General features: G+C 32.6%; 1 protein-coding gene across 22 annotated transcripts in view; it reads left to right on the plus strand.

Annotated features, from left to right (window-relative positions):
• Glut1 (Glucose transporter 1) overlaps positions 1–18,749 on the plus strand; it is a 942,408-nt gene that overhangs the window by 889,526 nt on the left and 34,133 nt on the right. For 14 of the 22 annotated variants that reach the window (XM_081744242.1, XM_081744243.1, XM_081744248.1 and 11 more), the window contains one exon: positions 8,984–9,075. The exons of 6 other annotated variants lie outside the window; for them this stretch is intronic. In XM_081744242.1, the coding sequence (XP_081600368.1) occupies positions 8,984–9,075 (92 nt within the window). Of the gene's footprint in view, positions 1–8,963; positions 9,076–18,749 lie in introns of those variants that run through there. 2 more of the 22 variants (XM_081744237.1, XM_081744245.1) reach the window with 2 other exon arrangements.

The following is an 18,749-nucleotide window of genomic DNA, read 5'->3' on the forward strand; positions in this document are numbered from 1 at the left end:
GTTCAAGAGTTATCTTGGGGAGTAACAGACGAATGTAAGGCACCGTTACCCATTAAATTTTTAACAGATTGACTCCGTTAACATAGTCCGCCGAAATAATCACCTTAGCTATTTATTGCCAAAAAATAATTCAAAAATACATTTCCATTCAAGAGTTATCATGAGAAGTAACGGACGGATGTAAGTCTCCGTTACCAGTTAAGATGTTAACGGTTTGACTCCGTTAACATAATCGGTCGAGATAATCATTTTAGGTATCTATTACCAGGAAAGAATTATAAAATACGCTTCCGTTCAAGAGTTATCGTGAGACGTAACGGACAGTTGTAAGTCTCCATTACCAGTTAAGATGTTAACGGTTTGATTACGTTTATATAATCAGCCGAGATATTTGCTCTAGCCATCTCTTGTTAAAAAACATTCAGAAATACATTTCCGTTCAAGAGTTATCGTGAAGAGTAACGGACGGTTTAAAGTCTTTCTTACTCTTTAAAATGGTAACGGATTGATTCCGTTAATATACTTGTCTGAGATTATCATCCTAGCGGATCCATTGCAAAAAGGAATCCAAAAATACTTTTTCGTTCAAAGTTATTGTGAGGAGTAACGGACGGATGTAAGTCACCGTTACCCATTAAATTTTTAACAGATTGACTCCGTTAACATAGTTCGCCGAGATAATCATTTTAGGTATCTATTGGCAGAATAGAATTCAAAAATACATTTCCATTCAAGAGTTATCGTGAGAAGAAACAGACGAATGTAAGTCACCATTACCCGTTAATTTTTTAACGGATTGACTCCGTTCACATAGTCGGCCGAGATAATTACCCTAGCTATATATTACCAAAAAGGAATTCAAAGATACATTTCCGTTCAAGAATTATCGTGAGGAGTAACGGACGGGTTTGTCTTTCTTACTCTTTAAAATGGTAACGGATTGATTCCGTTAACATACTTGTCCGAGATTATTACTCTAGCGATCCATGGCTAAAAAAGAGTTGAGAAATACGATTCCGTTGAAGAGTTAGCGTGAGAAGTAACGGACGGACATAAGTCTCCGTTACCCATTAAGGTGTTAACGGTTTGACTCCGTTAACATAATCAGCCTAGATAATTGCTCTAGCTATCTATTGTTAAAAAAAAGAGTTCAATAATGCAGTTTCATTCTAGAGTCATCGTGAGGAGGAGTAACGGAGTAATAACGTAACATTGCAATCGTTTAAAGCCCACTTGCGAGATTCTAATAAATTACATGTTGTAGCCATGAAGAAATTCTTCTGTTTCTCACATCTTCCGTTCCCCATTGACAATTATGCTTGTGTCTCGAACTGAACGTAATTGTTTTGCTTTAAAACATTTATCCAAGGAATATAAGATAAAACGCAAAGCTAACCAAGATAAAACAACTTAATATATTATGAAACCACTATTAAATCATGTGCAATTTTATCCTTTTTTAAATATACATTCAAAAATAATTATCAAATATTGTTTAAGGTATGGTGTGTTGACAATCTGAATATATATTCTTCCGAATAGTGGAACATTTATAAAATACGTGTGTAATACGAAATACAAATACATAATACGTTAACAAATGCACTAAGAGCTAGCTATCAGCCCTGATGGTGTAGGAAAATTTAAGTGAAAAATATGTTCCTTTCAGAAATGTTGTTCTTTGATTTTTCTGCTTGCTTTACATGGCCCAGATTTCTTTGTGTTTCTTTTTTCCCGGAGTCAAATATTAAATTTGTTACTCTACTTTGTTGCTCTTTCGGCTCAGAGTTAATTTTGCACCTATATTGTGAATATCGAAAATGTTCTTCTGGAAAAGAATAGCGCTAGTTACAAACTTAATATTACTGACAAGAACGGAGGTATAAGTTAATTTATCAAACAGTATTGTCACCAATTAAATAAACACAATAGATATTCCTGAATAATATTTACTGAACGTGAATATTCGTTTCGTAAATAACGACCATTTTCAAATTCTAACCCAGTATTGGTTTTAGAAGTTTCAAGCAAGAACAAATCTATACGCCTGTTATTCGAAAATTGTCCATGGTCATTCGAAAACGTAATTTTTGGGTTGTAAGGCCTGACTTTGATATATGAACGCTGCAAAATTTAATTTTCACACATTCCAACACGAAAATATTGAGAATTTGCTCTTAAAATATTTTAATTTTCGATTTCTATAACTTGGATTTCTATACATCGTTTGTTTGAATACACAATATTTGCATAGAACATTCAGTTTACATAGTCAGTAACTATATTTAGTTCTTTATCACATAATAATTGATTACAACTTTTAGTTACAATATAATTTTTTTCCTAAGAAGCAATTCTTTTATTAAAGTGACATTTTTCTTGTGAATCAGTGGATATTATGTAATAATTGTTGGTTTTACTTTATGGTAATCGTGAACTCAAGGTACTTAATATAATAGTTCTATGAATTTCTTGTAAAGTAGCAATAATATGTTGACCTTCATGATGTGAGAATTCCAATTGTCTCACTTCTCTTTATCTGTGTATTTCTGTATAGTGTATTTTTTATGTTTCTTGTATTGTTCTTTTCGCCCATGTCTCATTTCTAAACCTTCACTTTAAATTTGCCTGATTAATGTTCTAGTACTTAATAAGTGTATTGATATTCTATATTTTTCTTGTAGCAATTAATCTAAATAGTTCATTTTCCTCTTACGGTTCTAGGAGCAAGATGTTAAAAAATACGGCTTACAATTCTAGGGCATGCAGGCTGGGTGTTGCACAGAAATCTGAATTTTCTTGTGTTTGCAAGGTTCCTACAAAATATATACATTGCGTAAATTGTGAATTTTAGAAATTTAAATTCTATGTCGAAAATTACCAAACAATATTTTGTACAGCTATAAAAAGTTAAACACTGATATATAATTGGAACAGAGGCACGTTCAGACATTTTGTTAATCATCTCACTTATTTTGCGATTCCAGTACATTTCTTATTATGTAGCTTTCGGCTCTTCTTAGAAGTATTGGTTGCGGTGATTATAAATGGGAGAAAATAACTAATATGAAGGAATAAAAGGAACTAACTCTTCAGTAAAGATGGGCTCCTTCGTGGCTGAGCGGTTAGCGTACGCACTTTTGGCGTGGGAAACTCGGGTTCAATCCCCGGCGGGAGCACATGTGGTTCGGATTCCACAGTAATCAGTAGGTCCCGTCTCATATAGTCTCGCTGCTGAAAGGGACGTTAAACTCAACTCAACTCTTCAGTAAATATCAATATGAAACACCTCGCTTGTGTCTTACTATTGGTCTTCTCTGCTGAAGTTGCTGCTTTTTAACCCTTGATTGATTTCATTATGGTTTCTCGTTTTTTTTTTTTTTTTTTTTTTTGAAACACTGTGGTTAAAATTGTGGGGAGATCTAAAATACTGATAATGCGAGAAATCTACAATCAAATTTAAAAAATAACGCTGATATTTGTTTCTCAATATGTGCAATCTGAAAACTACGTCTACGGATGAAAGCTGCCCATAACCTCGTCCCATGACTTACATTCTTATTTTTGTGACATGCATATTGCGAAATATTCTTTGTTTCTTTCGTAGAAGGTTCAGTCGATGAACTTTAATTAAAATGCGAACCCTAATGTAATATGAGGGGAACGGTGGCTCAGTGGTAGAGCGCTTACCTCTGTGTTGTCGTGGGATCCCTGGTTCGATCCCAGCTCGCGCCAACTGGGCTTTGTGGTGGACAAAATAGTGTTCTTGGGTTTTCTCGAGGTTCTCCCGTTTCCTACCACTTTATTTACCCCACCAGTTTCATTCATTTCTTATCATCACCGTCTCTTTTAGCCTATCCGGCATAACCGTGGGATGTAAAACTGAAAGATTTCATTTCATTTTTCCCTAATATAACATACGGAGGTGACAGGAAGCGATAAAGTAGGACAAACTTTAGCAAAATTTTAATTTTATAAATAACATATCATAAATGAGATTCGTCAGTTTGTGATTCTTTTTTTCAGTTATCCTTAAATCAGGTAGAACGCAATATATGAGCTAGCAGCTAAAGTGGAAGCTGTCACAAATAAGCGTACGCTGGATATAAAATAAAACTTCGGCAAACTAAGAAATCAGTCCCACATTTGTGTAGGTGAAAACTATTAATTTAAGTCCGTGTATAAGTCCAATGTTGGAGAAAGGATCTGCAGTCATTTCGAGTTTGTGGTAACACTAACAACGTTGCTACAGCGGGTTATTCAGAAAATTCTTTCTCCTAAAATTCATTTAAATTTTGTTTAACATATAGTGAGTGAAGGACATGCGTTGCATATTTCTTGATGCATAATTGGCAATTACAGAGTAGTATCATAGACAATAATTGGGATGACAGTACAAAAACATGTCAAAGAGATAAAAAAGCGTTCTTCATTTTATAACAAGTTTCTTAGATTAAACATCAAAATTATATTATGAGTCAGAAAGGTGTATCTCAATTCCTAGCTATTAGCATAGGTCAGGTATCACATGTTACATTGTGAGAAGTTTTATCAGTATTCCCTCATGAAACAATAAGCCGTGAAAGTGAAATATGTAAAATATGCCAAAATTTGATACATAGTCGAAATGCAACGAAAGTCAAGATTATTATTGTTTATTAAAGATTAATTTGCTCAATTCTCGACGTTAATACGATACTATATGTGTCGATTGCAGCAGAATACAAATTTCGAGCCCTAGTTAGACGCGGCAAGGGTGCTTGGGAATTGGAGTATTCAAGAACGTGAAGAAAGATTCTAAGGCCCAAATTTAAAAAAAAAAAAAAAAACAACCTCATAAGTCCTAGTTCCTGACTAAGGACATAATAATAATAATAATAATAATAATAATAATAATAATAATAATAATAATAATAATAATAGTAATAATAATGATATTCACGATATGTGTATTTTTATATAATAACAAATCAGTTAACATCCGGTTACAATTTGGCACAAGTATGTTTTTTAAGACTTGTATATGTGATTATGTGTGTGATTTGATGACTTGTGATTTTAAATATCACACGCTCACATACATACATACACACATACATATATGATCTTAATAATGAATATCGTTTGTTAGTATATGTTCAACATCAAGATACGAGTTAATAAATAATCAAATACGCTGAAATGTTAATAGTTACCTAAAGTACATGGTAAAACGACTGTCTTTAATAATAATTTACAACTTTTATAATTTCATAGTTTTTGGACGACACTATGGAATGTTTCAACATATAAGGGCTTAAGAACCAATAGTAAGCTTTAATTTGGACCGATCGACAAATAATTATGCTGCGACTCCATCGAAATATGACTTTCGTAATCGTTTTCGGCAGTTTTACTAAGAACAATATAACGGCATTTTCAATAAGTCAGAAAAAAAACTTAATAAAGTAAGCACTCGGACAATCTAACACTCTAGTGGGAAAGCCATCCTCTATCCTTTGACATCTTTCAAAGCGTTAACGAATTGGACTGAAAGGAAAGGGAAAAAATCTCTTGTTGCCAGCAATTACGAAGTGAAGGATAATGAAAGAATTGGAGTGAAACGAGGACAGGATATAGATAAGTCCTGAGAAAGCCAACACTCACGAACCTTTCGTCCACAAGTTCACATGAACTAAACCAGGGCATCTTCGCTGTATTCAAGATATTATTATTATTCAAAATAGGCAGCTTATAAATTCTATTTTTAACTTTGAGCTCTTTCCTGGCTAAGCGGTTAGCGCACGCGCCTTTGGCGTTGGAGACCCGGGCTCGATTCCCGACGGGAGCTCGTGTGATTCGGATTCCACGTTAATCAATAGGTCACGTCTCATATATCTTCGCTGTTAAAAGGGACGTTAAACTCAAAATCAACTCAACTCTATTTTTAACTTTCTACCACCCAAAAAATCTTATTAATAGTGAAGTTTCTTAATAATAATAATAATAATAATAATAATAATAACCTTAATGACAGTACTATTCATTACTGAACTATTATGGACGAATTTGTATTCAAACATTGTGCGTGAAACAAAATAATAATATAGTTTGTGACATTTAATAATACATTGAGTAGTTTGCCAATATTAATTTCTAAAACATCATAGTTAATCATATATATTCCCTCAGCTGTTCAACTTTCAGTCGGAAAATTGTCATAACGGAATTATCATAATAATTAGCTATATTTTTACTGACGATTGTGTAACAGATGGCAATGATTGGCTTCTTGTTTCAATTATTTTCAAAACAATGAGCAATTGACTATAATTTTTAACGTGTAGCAACTAAGTTTCCCTACTTGCTCGTTTTTTTTTTTTTTTTTTAAATTTTAAAACTACCGTTTCTACAGCCACGTTGGGCGAATATAAGAAGCAAAAGATTAAACAAAGTAGTTTAATAATAATAATAATAATAATAATAGTAATAATAATAATAATAATAATAATAATAATAATAATAATAATAATAATAATAATAAGTCTAAAACATCTGTTTCTTTATACAGTGCATTCAAAAGTCCAAAGAGATCAAAGCATTGCTCCGCAGTGGATTATGGCAAAGAGATGCATAGAAACATTCCCGTCCAATAAATGTTGAAAATGATTTATATTAGCTTGAAGGCACAGGTCAATCTTCCTACACTGCCTTTTGTTAACGCTAAAAGTAAGGATTTGTGATTGATAAGTTGTTTGTGCCTTATATGTGATAACGTCCCTCAGTACTTTAATAGTTTTAGGTCGATCGTGATTCTATTCGACGAATACTGTTAAACCTCTTTTCAATGATTCGTGTTTCACATATTCTGTATACTTTTCATCTGTACGAAGCACGTGACCAACCAACGAAACACTTCTTGCTCCATTATTAATATTGTAACACACACCTGTATTATACGATACTGAGCAGAACACTGACAGACTTTTGAGCACAACATCTGGTTACAATGTAACGCGAACCGTCTTTATTGCGCATTATGTATCTCTATGGATTTCAAAGTTTGTCCAGCTTAGTACCTGTCTGTGTCGAACATAAGTATTACATAACATACACATGGGGAAAAGTGAATCTTTCTGTCCTTTTCTCACAATATCAAGTACCTACATCCACTGCAGAGCGATTGTTTGAACGCATTGCAGTTCAGAAACATGGAAACTTATGTTTATCGCTCTCTCACCATTTACATATAGAGAAACATTTCCAATGTTTCGAAAACCACTTATTTTGCTGTGGAATATTTTGAGGAAAAATTAATATTTCATATTGGGAAAGCATTCTTACAACAGAAAGATAAGTATATCATCCACATAAAATTTGAAATACACACATAGATACATATAGAAAACGGCCTTGGTAGATTAAAAAGCGCGCGTTTGCAGTAATTGGTTGATTTTTTCTGTTGTGTCAATATCTGGTTCAATTACCATGGATAGCTTAAGGAATATCTGAAAGTCCTGTACAAATTGCGAGACATGTAAGGTGCAACCAACAACGCTAAATGGAAAATATGTGCACAAGAATGTGAGATATAAAATTAGTATGTGGTTGTGCTTAGCTACCTAATATAACGGGTTTTCTACATGAAGGGCGGGACCAAATGTTTAAGTCGAAGTGTGTGTTCGACGCTTTGAACTGGGGTTTAATGCTGCGAACACGTAAACTAAAATCGAGAGCTTAGTCTCACAAATGAGAACCGTATTTAACAAGTGTCATTAGCTGAACAAAACTAGGGAAGGAGGCACAGGATTCAAAAAGCGAGGATATCGTTTTTTTATGTATAAATTGGAAAATTTTGAATACAGTATCTTCGTATGTTCTTCTATTTCACTTATGGACAATAAATGTAAGAATCTAATGTATTACTTGTGTCCAGAGACCTGTATATTAAATCAGAATAAGTGAATACAATAAGAGATACTCGCCGAAGTTTCTCGTTCCCATTGAATCATGTCAAGCTGGAGCTACTACGAAAACATTCATTTGTGATAGATGAAAAGAAAAACTTATAATAGACGTTTTCGGAAATCTCATCCGAGAAGAACTCATGTCCAAGAGTAGATTACCCCTTCTGAATTTAATGAACCGTTTACTTATGAAATTGAACAAAATCGCCTGAGTCATTTTTGATAAAATCATACGACAAGGACTTACCCTAACGGTAAATTACCCCCCCCCCCCCAAAAAAAAAATTATAAGGTTGTTAATGAAATATTGACTCATTAAAACTAAATAACATCGTTGGATCCGATTTCGATAAAATCACTTTTTCTTATTCTTATCCTTCTGTGATCTACCCTTATTTCCAGTCCAGACCCCGCCAAGTGAACTTTGTGGTGGACAAACACCGTGTGCGTGGGTTTTCTAGGGGTTCTCCCGTTTCCTCCCACTTTCTTCATTCCACCATTTCATTCATTTCTCATAATCACCGTCTTCTTTAGCCTAACCGGCATAACCGTGGGACGTAAAACTCAAAGATTTCATTTCATTTCATTTCCTTATTTCCAGTGTTAGGGAATCTTGTGAAAACCGTAACCTCAAGATTTAATCTGGATAAGTTGAATGATGTAGCCTTTAGAAGAGTGTACATACAAGAATACGGACGAACCGAGAAACAGACATCAAATAACTCTTTTTCACTATATGGATGTAAATCCGTTGATATCTTTGGTATACAAGAAAGGGGGAAAAAATCGAATTAGAATCTGAAGAATCGAATTTTTTTACAGTGGCCATACTTTGCCCTTTGTTATCAGTATAATAAGAGTATTGGTAAAGTGAGAAAGTATAATAAAAAATTGGAATCTTGCAAACCCCAGGAAATTCAGAGTAGAATTCTTGGTAAAGGTGATGGTGCAAATTTCATTCCTTCCCCGACACATCCTCAAAAGGCTCACTGTTGTAGCATAGCTTACCCAAACCAGGTATGCTGACTCTTTTGCAGGAGTATGCTAAACTGTGTCAATGCATTAGAGCAGAGATTGCCAGCGGAACATGCTGCGCTTATGGCAGAGGAAAAGCCGCGCCCTGACTCATGTAAGCACCGAATGTTAAACTTAATCTGTGTCTCTTTTTTCCATGTCACCCTCCCATGAGGAGGGCCAGTTACTAGCATAGGTACACATATATAATCAGTGTGGTTCTAATTTTTTCACAAATATGGTCACAATTTCACTCACAATAATCACTAGATTGCTTATACCTGCAAAAATATTTACAATACTATTAATAAAAAAAAATTAAATCATGATATACCAGTCTCGATATCAGTGTGTGTATTTATTATTTATATATGTGTATATGCATATCACTGTTTTTGTAGCTTCAGCTTTCACACCGCAGCTACACCTGCATGCGTTTTATAATTGCATTTTATATCTGCTTGATTTGGTTTTATTTACCCCACTTTTAAGTATTTTTTAAATTTTTTTGTAAATTCCAAATTTTCTGTGGTACTTTTAAGACTTTTGTGTAGCTCTTAGTGCATTATTTTGGTAATGTTGTAGGACAGTGTTTTCTTGCCATTTTCTAAACTTTGTACCATTGACTTATTGTTCTAAAACTCAATAACTATAGTCTTTGTACGAAGTCAATATCTATGTTCTATTCAACAGTAAAAGAAAAATAAAAATCTCACTTTTCTCCCTTATCCTTACTGTAACGTTGTCTTGTTCATAATAAGAGAAAAAAGTATAATGTTTGGGCTGGTCTAAATCATTTGCTGGGATAGTTACAGTAAATATGCGTTGTCTGAAAAAAAAAAAGAAGAAATTATATACATTTATTTTGATGTGTACGCAATAAAACGACAATCATAATGTTTAGTTTTAGGTATTTGGTTTTAGGTAGAATGCGAAAAACATTACTATCAATGATATTTGAACTAAAAAAAGGACATTGTAAGATTATTTTGCAAAACCTTAGAACAAATAGTAAAAAAAAAAAAAAAGAAAAAAGAAAAAAAAGAACAGCTGCAAACTATGATAATAAATCAATAATACTTACGTTTCAACTATTTACGAAATTACAGCTTAGTGAAAAAGTCAAAATAGTAATCCAAATGTTTAATCGTGTGCTTCTAAATTTATTTTGTATTTATTACGAAATCAGCTATTAACTTTTGTAATACAGGTTACTTTACTCTGCGTACAGGTTCCTGAATTTGCTTTAAGCTTCCAAGTTTTCTATTCTCCCCTGGAGTCTTCGTCACGGATATTAAAAACAGGAAGAAAAAGAATAGAAACATTAAGAAATGAAAACGGAATGGACTTACCAAGGGAAGAGCTGTTTTGTTTGGAAACACGTGGTCAAGTACGTCAGCGTTCAACGGATGAAGATGATACAAATTAGAACGAGGAGCAAGAAAGGCGCACAAATTGACTCCACCATTGAGTGTGCATTATCTTCATCCGTTGAACGCTGACGTACTTAACAACGTGTTCCCAAACAACAGAGCTCTTCCCTTGGTAAGTCCGTTTCATTTTTGTTCCTCGATGTTTCTATTATTTTTTCTTCCTGTTTTTAACCTTCGTGACCAAGACTCCAGGAAAGAGTCGAAAGCTTGAAAGGTTAAAGGAAATTCAGGAATTACAGAAATCTGTAGTAGAATAATAGAATTTCTGAGCGTGGTTTTGTATTGTCCTGGATCTTTAGTTAATTCTTTCTCTTTTGAGTGAGATAGGCCTTCTGTGGAAAGAGGAAACATAGACCTAAATTATGTTTGCTGCGAAGTAATGTTTGTTTTATACTTGGCGTAGAGGATTCTCTTAAGAGATGTATCACATATTCTTGCAACATATGATTGCTTTCACGCTGTTCTCACATAAATAATCAGATTTCGGTTTTCATTTAAAGTTTCACCATTTCTTCTTATAAATGACAATTTCAGATTGGTGTGTATCTTCGACGTCAATACAATTAATTTATCTATCTTGTCAGGGTTAAGTTGTTGTTCATCTATAAATTACTATTTTTTTGGATTCATTTTAATAACAAATATATGTGTACCATCTTTCATCTTCTTGTAAATACAAAACTCTATATTAACGTTCTCGATTATTACGTCCATTTGAAATAAATTGTTTTGGTTTTAAGTTGGTCGTTTGAAGTATTTGACACAAGTTTTGGAATCATAACTCCAGTAGTTTTGAAACGTTGAAATGATTCTTATTGTGACCTAAATCTATTCTTAGTAAACAACGGAATCATTTAGACAGTTTTGTTTTGAAACTAATTTTATGAAACAAAAGCTAAAATGAACCTATCAGGTTCGTATTACGTTTACAGTAACAATTTGAAGGCTATTTTTATGCCTTGCGTTAGGAAATTGTGTTTCTCTAATGAAACAAAAATTGTGGAAAGCCGTAGGGCTTCATAATGGCAGCAATATATCGATAATATCTCAGAACGGGTATGTTTCTAGAAATGTTCCTTGTAAGCACTATACTCAATACATACCACATCCAAAATATAGTATACTCAAAGTGAAGATCTTTGAAACAATATTTTAGTTGACTGTATTTGTAGTAGTTTCAGAATAAATCTACACTGATTTCTGAGGTTTTGAAGCTCAATATTGCACCTCTGATGAAATCTTGTGAATTAAAAAATCGTACGTGCAATTATATCAGTATAAACTGATGTATTTTTGTCCGTTTTGCCCATCTTTGGGAAGATCATTTCTGGCGTACCTCCGATGTGATATGAAATCGTTTGTACATTAAAAATGTCTTATATCAAAACTGTAATATCAAAATTAGAAAAATTAATGAGAAGAGAACCCAAACAAGTATTGAAAGCAAGCTTTTCTAGTATTGTGAATGATGGATTTTTAAATATGTTTTCAAGTAATATGTGTAATTGACTTAATAAAACTTGTAGTCTGTCCCGTTTGCAAAATAGTACCCCGGGCATATCAGTTCGTATTTTGTTGCTGTTTTCTTGAATAGTGGAAGTCTGAGAGTTGCTGTTGCTTTCCTTGCTAGCGAAACCATATTTCGACCTATTTTGTAGTTAATTTCCGATTTTGAACTATAATACTAAAACTATATCTCAAACTTTGGTTTAGTTTTATTATTCATCACTATACGTAGTTGATGTTTTGTAAAGAATGTGAGATTTATAGCAACTCATTTTTTTTAAACTTTAGAAATATAAGTGAAGATTAAATTTATTCATGCTTTGAAATTCAATATTTATTTCTGCAAAGGGCAGAAAATTTCGAAGTATGAAAATTATGATTATTTCTTGGTGTTATTTCTGTCATATGGAGCTAAACGGTGCTTTCAGTTGATGTTCCTTGGTCGTATGGTTGCTTTATTTTGTTCGATTTATTTGTTACGTTTGTTGACTTTTACTGGCATTAAGCGCCATTATTTTCTTACCAATCAAAAAGTTTTATAGAAAAAAATCTTAATAATATTAAACTGTTTGTGTGAACATAAAATATACTGAAAAGCTTTCTAACAGATTATAGTCATTCAATAAACTACGTGAGTAGATGTAACTAATTTTAGATGATTGACGCAAAATATCACTTGCATGCTCTTAGAAAAAGCAAATAAACGCATGGTTCCTTTTGTCTCGCCATGGAGCAATATTTTTGTAACTTGATTGTTCAGAATAGTGTGATTTAATAATCTAATATGATTGTACAAAAATGCTAGAATTGGCATTGTATTTATTCCAATATACATGTTTTCCATAATTCCCAATAATGAGTACCATCAGTGTCAATTCTCTGGGTTTTTAATGTGTACTAAATCTTTATATAAGATGGATTAATTATACAGAGTATTATGCAGCATTAAACGTAAGCACTGATTTATGGAAAGTGATTAGTCAACATTTCTTTAAATATTGAAACGCAATAAGACATTTGTGAAGGTTTCGAATTGTTTTGTTTGTATATTTGTTCTTAAGTCTTATTTTACTTTCTACAATATTTTGTTTATTTTTTTCCATTGTAAAATTCATGTTGTATTTTGTATTAACATTGTGGCAAATATACTTTTATATATTAATTCATTCTTCTTTTTCTGTTTTATTTTGGTAAGTTAATACACACCTCTCTTTGGTTTTACCTTAGTTTGCAATTTCTAATTTAATTTTATTCCAATTATTTTAATATATTAATCGTATCATTAATAATTATTTACTTCATATAGCATTCAGTTTATGTTCTTAATATTATTTTTACGTTATTCTTTTAAAGACAATAAATTGCGTATGATATGAAAAAGATACACATGATTTGTACAGAATACGTTTCGCATTTCTCCTTTGACAGGATCTCTTTTGATCTGCAGGAAATACACGTTTCCTTTATGTATACGTATCTCCATTGTACATAGTTACGTTTAGCGAGCGCTAGGTTGTAAGAAACTACGTCACTTCACTCTGTGTAAAACAGTCTTCTTTTAAATTCTCGATAGGAAGCATCCATTGAAGATTGTGATTAATCAGAGGATTCAGAAATATTGTCATGTCTTTTACTGCGGTTTTCCTAACACATACACAGATTTTATTCAAAGCCATTCAAATTTACTGAAGAAGTACTTTTTAATTACTCTTACATTCCAGAAGAAAAATTTACAAGTTGATCGTGACTATCATTCCGTAGAAGTTTCCGTCACGTTGCCAGCTCTTGGTATTACACATAGATATACTATTCTGACGCATAGGATTACAATATTTGGGGAAAATCTGGAAAATATTAGTTTGATACAACCGTACAAAACATAATGGTACATATCTTTATAAATCAATATGAGTACTTTTATCAATGAAACCAGTATGCCATACTTCAGAGTGTGGAATCCTCTTGTTTGCTCTCAGTAGCCGATTTATGACAAATACTCAGAAGTGATACATCATTATTTGCAGTAAATATCATCACGCTGAGTTGACTCGGAGATAATGACAGAGAAATAATTTAAGGAAGGCAGAATTTCCAACCATTTCTCGTACACATATGACATGTTAATTGTATTCCGTGTTGTAGGCTGAGTAAAACCCCCATGAACTTTGTCATTATCTGTCAAAAATTGAAACTGAGACGAATTGCTTTAAAAGGGAATATGAATAACTTTTTCTTTCTTTTTTTACTGCTGATGTAAATTTTAATTTTACATTATATTTTAAAGTTTTTTTTTTTTTAGATTAATACATGCTTATATTTCAAAGTAGAAAGGAATGGTTCCTATACCAATTCTTAATTGTACGATATAAGTGATATTGCTCTTGCTAATGATTCCTCGCATTGAATTCGCATTGTTTTAGGCAAATTAGGGTGCACGGATAAGAAATAACGCTCAATATCAACCTGAGGCTAGAGAAGAAGCTAACTGAAGCATAGCGATGATACTGAATGTCCACATTCGCTAAGGAGTAAAATAAGTATAGGGTTTATATCAAGTGGATGTACAGCCATAGTAGAACTTTCAGATTGTAGTTTGTTTTTAAATTTATAGGCATAAAATGCAGGATAATTTTCTACAGAGGTTTTATGATTGTTGGAAAGATTAGTTAGCTTTAATAATATGTGGATGTGTGTAATAAGATTAATTTCAGCGGAAAACTTTCACTGTTTTCTCTAGGGACAAACGAGAAAATAAATTTTCTCGAATGTCAGATGTCCGAATTTGCTTCAGAGGTGAACTTTACTAATTGCTGTTGCGTTGTTTTAACTACAACAAATCAACTTAGCTTTGCAATAATTACCCTACTAAGAAACAACATTAAAACAGAGAGCTAGTAAAATTATGCCTAAGTTCACGTTCTTGGCACAAAACGCTATTGGTATAAATAATTCTTGTTTATTCAATCTTCTATAACGCCGAAAATAAGCGTCTTAAAAAGTGTGTTATTGTGAATTTTTTCCATGTTGATTTTTTGAAGGATCGATCTTTGCATGTTTAAATTTTTGGTACGCTTTAAAGAACACATGTTACTTCAACACATAATGGAGAAGGTGTTATATTTATAGAACAACCACCTTCATATTTCGTGGATCTTTAAAGTATCTTTCCTATTTTGGACATTACCTTTCATCACAAAATATTCATATCTCACAATTACATAAAGAAGAGAAGTGGTTCCTAACATCGACCTTACTTAGAACGAACCTGAAAGAAAAAAAGGGAGAAAATGTGAACTTTTTAAAAACGTTTCTGGCAACGTTAATTATCTACGTTCTTCTACCTACTTTTATACAAGACCTTTTTACTCAAAGCATCACAAATTTGGTTTCCACTTAGCCGTTGCTTCTGCTGTATTTCTCTTTATGTCAAGAGGAACGAACTTAACTTACTTAAAGAAAGAAAAAAAAGCTGATGCTAATAATGTGTTTAGCACTTATTATGCTCAATGTCGTCGCACTAAAACACAGGCATGGATAGAAATGCTTGATTTTCTTTGTAAGTATTATAATAATATTATTTGTATTATGATTTTCCTAGTTTATTTATTCTTAATTGTATTTAATATATGTCTTAAAGTGTATTAGAAATACACAATCCGTAAATTTAAAATATGGACGTTAATTTTTCAATGTGCCCTTACGGTTGTTCTGATATAAATTATTTTGGTTTTTGTTTCAATTTTGTTACATTACCTTCGTGCTTAGGTGTAATATTCTTGTTAAGAGTGTAATATCCCTCAAATTTTTGAAAAGCCTGCATATGAAACAATCACATACCTTGATTTTACCCTAAGTTGAAGTTGCTTTAAACGAAGGCATGTTTGAACTCATTTTCTGTGATAACATTAGCCTATAAAACTGACTTTATTGAAATTGTTTTCCAATTTCTGTAGTCGTGATATTGGCTGGATCAAAGGATATGCGTCATAATTAGAACTCGTACGTTTAACAAACAAGATAGTTGAAAATAGGTATTAAATATAATATCGAAAATCGATTCTAAATGTTACAAAGTGAATGCCGAAAAAGCAATAAGAACTGAACATCGAACGCTTCACAAATAACTCACCAACTTTTATAGAAACTGTATTATATACCGTAGAGTATAAATTTAGCGACAAGGGCAAAAGTTCTACTTTATCCTTACGTGTTCTTTTTATGATTTTTGTGAGACTAAGAGGAGTTTTCTGTAACGTATTGTGAACTATACTCTGTTTGTGCCACACGACATTATCGATTCGTTCGCAAGATTTTTCACCAAAGAAAATGTAGGGCAAAGGTTGGCTCATTTGATAACCATTGTACATGCGCTTGTAGAAAAACTCTATTCACAGTCAGGCCGCAATGAGCCCAAATGGATACCTATTTAAATTATCTACAAGAAGTAATATAAGGAGTGTCCCGTAAAGAACGCAACTTTTGAGATGCTCGAGATTTCAGTTCTAGTAAGTTGGCAGCACTGAACGTTACACGATTTTCATCTGTTGTCTTTGTAGTTAATAGTCACGAAGCGCCGAATAGCGCATGATCGTCGTCATCTGTTTTCTGTACGAGTAGGAATGGAGCACTCACCACATTTGTAATCATTTTTCACTATGACAACACGCTGTTCCGTCGTGAATCACTCTATTCTCACTCGTACAGAAAACAGATGACGATCATGCGCTGTTCGGCGCTCCGTGACTACCAACAACAAAGATAACAGACGAAAATCGTGTAACGTTCAGTGCTGCCAACTTACTAGAACAGAAGTGGCGGGTATTTCAAAAGTTGCGTTCTTTATGGGACACCCTTTACTATCTATGTATTCCCATCATGCTTTATGACAGCTTTCTTCTATCCAATATTAGGTTCTACTTTCCTCTCATCAAGCCTGCATACAATGAAGAAAAAATGTTCAGATCTTTTTTTAAAGCACTAAATCGTTGGTAATGTTTTAAATAATTACAAACCCATCAATGACTATCTCTTTGGTATTAATAGAAAAAAAAAACATATATTTATGCACGAACTAAGAAATTGAACCATTATTTTAATGTCTTACATCAGGCAACATAGTTTTCAACGTTGGAAAAGCTCAGTTTCACTCTTTTAATTGGAGGCATATTTTAAAGAAGGCTACAGTATGTTAATATCAGCTACAAAATTGTTTTCACCTCTAACAACCATTCGATTTAAGTCCACAGCCCAGCAACAAGTAGCTGACGTTCTTCATATATATTTGGGAGTGGAGTCGTTGATATTTGATCTGAATATTATCACTAAACTACATCTCACTATCCATTACAACTAGCTATCAATTGTCATGATTTATATTCTTCTGTGTAGGAAAAAATGTCGTTAATACTTTTCTTCAAGAAGAAAACAGTCTAGTTACGAAAATTAGTGCGGATTAATAAAAACACATAGTAATCACCGAAGCGTAAGCAGTATACAGCAATATATAAGGAGAGTCATTATGTGACACGCATACTGACAAAAACAAAACACAATTGGTTTCTGAAGATTAAGATCACAAATTTATAACAAACAATTGCTTTCACGAATAGCTCTAACGTTCAGGAATTGGAACATTGACTTACATTTGAGATGTATCCATAACAAGCATGTAATGAGGTTAGTAGCATGAGCAGAGGAACGATCATTATTATTAAAATTTCAATAAACGTGACATTATTCCTAACTGTTTATGTGTGAGTTGAAGTATTATATTAATTATATCAGTTGAAAACAATAAAAGTTTACCATCTGTGTCGCTTTCAGACTTAGTTTTGCTCAAAGCTTTAAAATATTAAATTTTATAACATATTTTTTCTTCGTTTAAGGAAGGTTACTGTACTTCTCCAGTACGGATCTTTTGGTGTGTCAAATATTCAAGTTATCGAAAGAAGTTGGTTGGAATTTGCTTCGATATAAGCTTAGTTACTTTTTAATTCTACTTTTGGATGCAAATATATTTTTCGAGATACTAGATTCTCTGCTGACAAAATAAGTAATAATAACAATAATGAACAAATACTATTACAATCCTAACTTTTGCCCCATTTTCGTAGGCTGTAATGAATGCTCAAAGAATTCGAAAGATGGACAGCGTAATGGAAAATGTAAATTACACGATCTAGTACTTGTAATTACTAGTATATCTTGTGTGAATAAATTCCTTATGTAATGGAAGCCTTACGGTGAAAATATTTTGTCAAACCGTTTATAATTCTAGTCAAAATATTTCAAGCTCGTGGTTTTGCTTTTGCAACGCGGAAATGAGATCTTCTCCAAGTCTTTGAGCAGACCTCGTAAGCAATTGCGTGGAGGATTGTGAAGTTTTCATGTGAAGTTTTCATGAATATAATTTTGAAAGAAATTTTAAAATACCGTGATATTAAGATAGTTGAATAATAAAATATTTAATCTATAAAACCATTTTTTTTTCTTCAAATTTGAGGATGAATATTGTATTGAATTGCAATCGATGGTTGAGCTAAAGAATTCCATTAATTCATATTAGCATTTTTGTATTTTGTCCCTGAACAGTTTTATTTACCAATGGGACATTAAATAATATTTTCGAGTGCAAAATTTACGAATATGCTCTATTAGTATTGAAAGTTCCTTTTACACATATTTAACATACAGTTAAAAGCAGTACCGTTTGGTTATAGCAGTGATACATCTGGTAGTAACACAACATTTTTAAATAACAATACAATCAAAGGAGATGGTCCACTAATACGAAAATGTGTATAGTAACAGTAAACACAGTATTTTAATGTGTAATTTTATCTAACATTAG

This window comes from Thermobia domestica, chromosome 17 (assembly GCF_964235325.1).
Source record: "Thermobia domestica chromosome 17, izTheDome1.hap1.1, whole genome shotgun sequence".
In the NCBI taxonomy this organism is placed as follows: Eukaryota; Metazoa; Arthropoda; class Insecta; order Zygentoma; family Lepismatidae; genus Thermobia; species Thermobia domestica.